The sequence below is a fragment of the Austrofundulus limnaeus genome, unplaced genomic scaffold (genome assembly GCF_001266775.1).
Source record: "Austrofundulus limnaeus strain Quisiro unplaced genomic scaffold, Austrofundulus_limnaeus-1.0 Scaffold330, whole genome shotgun sequence".
NCBI classification, from domain to species: domain Eukaryota; kingdom Metazoa; phylum Chordata; class Actinopteri; order Cyprinodontiformes; family Rivulidae; genus Austrofundulus; species Austrofundulus limnaeus.
This window is the reverse complement of record NW_013952732.1, coordinates 234,603-239,718: the sequence shown is the minus strand read 5'-3', so window position 1 is coordinate 239,718 and position 5,116 is coordinate 234,603. Positions and strand designations below refer to the sequence as shown.

The 5,116-nt window shown below is 35.9% G+C and overlaps 1 protein-coding gene across 2 annotated transcripts in view; it reads left to right on the top strand.

Moving 5' to 3' along the window:
- samd12 (sterile alpha motif domain containing 12) overlaps positions 1-5,116 on the top strand; it is a 129,124-nt gene that overhangs the window by 100,493 nt on the left and 23,515 nt on the right. Inside the window, exon 5 of one of the 2 annotated variants that reach the window (XM_014022454.1) lies at positions 4,866-5,075. The exons of the other annotated variant lie outside the window; for it this stretch is intronic. Within the exon in view, the coding sequence (XP_013877908.1) occupies positions 4,866-4,921 (56 nt within the window). The 3' untranslated portion in view covers positions 4,922-5,075. Of the gene's footprint in view, positions 1-4,865; positions 5,076-5,116 lie in introns of those variants that run through there. 2 annotated transcript variants of the gene reach the window in all.

The window sequence follows — 5,116 nt, the reverse complement described above, 5'->3', positions numbered from 1 at the left end:
GTGTGTGTGTGTGTGTGAGAGTGAGAGAGAGAGAGAGAGAGGTCCCGGGTTCAAATCCCGGACGAGCCCCCATTTTGTCACAATCTGGCTCAAGTTTTATGACAAAAATGAGGGAAGAGGACACAAGGACATGGTTTAAATGTTTTATTTGTTTAAATAATAAAAGTAAAAAAAAGACCACTAAACAAATTAGATCCTGTTAAAAAAATAAAGTTAACCAAACCATAATAAATTGACCAAAGTAAACTAAAACAATCTAAATAACCCAAACAAACAAAATAAATCTAAGTTGTCAAAAATAGATCAAACCAAACAAATTTAGGACGCCCAAAGTGAGAGAGGGGAGGATTAGGCCCAACAAAACCCTCTCTGCCTCAACGCAGAGGTTTTCCTTTGCGTTAACTCGCAATATTGTTTTGCGTTCCCACGCAAAAGTTTGTTTTGTATATGAACTGAATTAAATCAGAATTGAATTTTGAAATATCCGGTTACCAAAACAGGCTGTGTCGCCACAAGTAAGTGAAATTGACATTGATGTTGCGTGGCTGCACTGATGAAATATCGGCATGTGACGTACTTCAATGCGTGGTTGTGTGATATATTCATTCTGAAGCTGAATTAAAGCAGTAGGCTAACTCGCTAATGGTGAACATGTGAGTTTGTTAATAAAGCAGCAGGCACAACAGTGTTTAACGACTTTTGCGAGGGAACGCAAAAGGTATTGCGAGGTAACGCAACACTTTTGCGTGGGAACGCAAAAAGAAAAAAAATCCCACATGTCCCCTCGTGGGCTCCGTAAAACTCACTTACATAAAGGAGTTAAAATTTAAAACTAAGTGCCAATTTGTCAATTTTCATAAAATAAATTTGTTTTAAATGTTATATTACAAATATTTCTTAAATACAAATGACCTTTACCAAATTACATGTAGTGTTTAGTCCATACACCTGAAAAATGATTAAATTTTAGGATCACACATCATTAGCATTACACTTACTCTCTAACAAATAATAAATAGAAATGTTGTTGCATTTAATCACAATTAATAAAATCAGTTAAAGAAACGACTGAAGTCAAAAATCAAAATATTTAACTGTAAAATAAGAGAACACAAATATGAATAGTTAAAGCCACGAGAAGACTGCATTGAACTATTTCAAATATTGCCTTTGGGGCCAGATAAAATGTTAACGAGGGCCAGATTTGGCCCACAGGCCTTGAGTTTGCACATGTGACTTACAGGATACATGGTTATGTTCCAGGCTGTATTATATATTGTTACCAAAATACAAAAACATGTTTGTGATGAGATTCTGACCAAAAACCACAAAACATTTATCATCACATTTATTTGAATGTTTTGAACTATTATAAAGTTTTGATTATGAAGTCACAGAATTGGACTCTCTGTTCTCCTAACTGAACCATAATCTGGTTGTTTGACTAAACTTGCAAAAAAAAAACTGAACATTTTATTCTCAAGTAGCTTTAATGAGCAACAATAAGCTAATTTCTTACAGAAAAACAGCTGAATGCTTCATCAAATATTTGTCTATCAAACTATAAAAGGTTCATCTTTTGTTTTTCTGATGTTAAAGGTGAAAGAGGAGTGAATGGAGCAGACAGAGGAGGTGATCCGACAGAACAGGAGGACAAAATAAGAGACAAAAGTTCAATCCTGCAAACTCATTTTTACTTACAACTCAGCACATACACTAAAAAAACAGATAGTTGGATTTACAAGTTAAATCAACAGTTTCCATTCAACTGCATTGAGTAAAGGTAACACATTTACTTTATGTTAACTTTAAGTGTAAAGTAAACGTGTTAGCTTTACTCAGTTCAGATGAGTGGAAACAACATACTTTTTAAATTAAATTCATTATCTGTTTTTGAGTGTAGATGTCTTAAAGATAATAAACAACTTTATTATTTGCGTTTAGAATCAGTAATCAAGCAAAATCATGTGTATTAAAGGTGTTGGGCTGACGAGCTGATTAAAGCTTTTAAATATTTTGCTTACAGACAGAATAAATGCTTCGAGCTGCGCCCTGTCTGCAACTAATTTCCTGTTTCCTCTGCAGCTGCTGCTGAGTCACTCAGGACTAAAAGCTTCAGATCACCTCTTTAACTTCATAATGACTTTAAAGTATGAGCTTATGACCTGTGGAGCCGAGGGGCGGAGTTAGCACGAGACGAMCGTTAGCTTAGCTTAGCGTTGAAACGAGATGAGCAGCAGCGAGTGTTGGATCTGTAGGGGGTCTGGTCCTGGTCCTCCACCACTATCCTGCAGGTTTTAGACTTTTCTCTGATCTCCACCTGGTTGGATGAATTTGTAATTAATCAGTCACTAATTCAGGTGTGTTGGGGCAGAGAAATGAGTAAAACATGCAGGATGTTAGCCCTCGAGGACCACGGTTAGCCCCCCTGCTTTAACAGATTGCATCAATTTCTCTTTCTGCTTTTACAAATAAAGATCAGTAGAGCTCTCTATTAAAAAAAACAACCAAATGAAGTATAAGATGTTACATAAAATACCATAAAGTATAACCTCTGACTGTAGCTACATTGTTATATATGTTAAAACAAAAAAATTAATCATTTTTTAGAAGAGTTTAAATTTGCACATATTGTATAGCTGGGTAAACTTAATGTTTGTGGAAGAATAAATATATTTATATCGGCCTAAAACTGATTTTAAGTTAATTTAACATGTTAAATTTCTTTTTTTTATTCAATTGATTTAAAAACATTTTCTGTTCAGTTTGGCTCTAAAGATGTTTTCCTTCTTCCTCAGAGACACTAATTCATTAAAGTTTTTCTTTTCTTCAGTGTTTTCCCAACACCTCATTTAAACATGATCTAAACATGACTCAGCATTTAAATCATGAGCTGGAGCTTCCATGATAATCTGGATCTTTTCTGATTTTCTGCCAAATGTTTGTTCCTGGTTTAAATCATGGGAAGATCTTCCTTCAGAAGCAAAATGTTTTTGTTTTTTGTCGCGGCGTTCCTGGCTCAGACATTCAGGTAAAACCAGCTGGAGATGCAGCCGTTGTGCCAAAGTGTCCGGGGGACTTGCCTGAACGGGCCGAGCCCTCAGTCTCCCAACGCCCTCCGAGACATTTGGCACAAACTCAGACGTGCGATTACACAAGGGAACGCCAGAACAAGGCTCTCGCATTGCACAAGATGTGACTCAAACTGGCACGCAGACCRGCTTTGTGTGTCGTTTTTACAAAATCGAGATGAAACAACCACCAGTAAACACGTGAGCTCTGACACGCCTCAAATCTGAGCTTAAATATGAACCCAAGTTTTATTTTTATCTGGTTCACGTTTGTTTTCTGAGGAGATTTGTGGAAAACTGTCATTTTAAAGGTGCCTAACGATGGATAATAATGATATATTGATGAGTCTATGTAATAAAATCAATAAATCTTAATGTATCCAGTTTCTTGTGTTTCTCGTGATTTTAGCAGATTTTTTTTAAGTTTCTATGGAAGAGTTAGGAACAACAATTATTTAACTCAGTGACTCATGTTATAAAACAAATTATTCTCAAAGAAATATAAATGACCTTTTCTTATTTATGTTTTATGCTGCATTTATAACCTACATATCAGATAAAGAACAAAGAAACTTTAGAAAGTCACATTTGCATTCATTTCTTAGGTTTTTGTTTTATTTATTTTACTTTAGAGATTGATTTTATCACAATCCAACAAATTGGGTTAAAAAAAGAAAATAAACCCTCATTAAAAATCTAATTATTTGACTTTAATTATCTTTTTTCTGTTTTTTCTTGTTATTTCCACACCAAAATCAGAAATTATTGAAATTAAGCTTAATTTTCTGGATTAAAAGTTGTTCAGCTCTTCTGACAATGTTTTAAACACAGAGACAAAAAGAAAAAAAACATAAAACTATTTCACATTTAATGTGTTAGTTTTGGGACTAGGTAAAATGGTAATAAGGGCCAGATTTGGCCCGCAGGCCTTAAGTTTGACGTGATTTAGTTTATGGCTTGAAACTATAAGATTTAATTCTAACAGAGCTGAGCAGGACCACAGAGGTTTGTACAAACATAATATTGTAAACTTTTACATTCTGCATCATGTGGTTATTTCTGCAGGAGGTGAACCAGGTTGCACTGGAATTGCTACAGCTAGCTGCTGCTGCAGCACATCTTTCCACAGCTGCATCCTCCAGTTAATCTGGGAGGACTCCAAAGTGTCCCGGGTTCAATAAAGTTTTTTGTCCTAGTGTTAAATTAGGAGTGACAAACTGGCGGCCCGTGGGCCACATCTGGCCTGTGTGTGACTTCTTTCAGGCCCRCCCATGAGAGCCAGCGCTGAGAATCTAAAAGCTGCTTTGAATGCTTTTTTATATGAAAATATAATACTTTTAATTTATTAATATTTTTATTCTGTTCACAGATTTTCAAAGCTACACGTTGCACAAAGCTAAATATGCAAAGTTTACTTAAGTCATATTTAATATTCATATTTATTAAACAAAAATACAACTGTTATACATGCACTAGAGTATTAAATATGTTGTCATAAACATTTAAATACACAAACATTTGAAAAAATTCAGTTTCATTACAAATGGGAAAGTGTGCAGTGCAATGGCGACAAAACATTGTGGCCCCCTCCATCATTTATGTTGCCCATCCCTGATTTAAATTGTAATAATATAAGTATAAAATGTTTACAGTAAACAAAAATCTCCAGTTCACCGACTGTTTTCATGTATTTTCACTCCATTTAATCCAAAAATATGAAAAGTGACCTCATAGGCTGGAGTCCCTTTTTGATTTTTGGATCAGATCTTCCCGTGCTGTCTGGTTTGTGAACAGGGCCGTGCTTCCTGGGAGAGGTCGGCGGGCGAGGATTAAATGGAGAACAGGTGTGAGGGATGAAGAGAAAAAGAGAGATGACAGGAAATCACTGGCAGTCGGTCCCTCTGCTGAGACGTGAAGCAAACACCACCGGGGCTCCTTCCTCCTGCCTGGAAGAGATTCCCCAAGTTTGTATTTGTCCCTGTGTGTGTGTGTGTGTGTGTGTGTGTGTGTGTGTGTGTGTGTGTGTGTGTGTGTGTGTGTGTGTG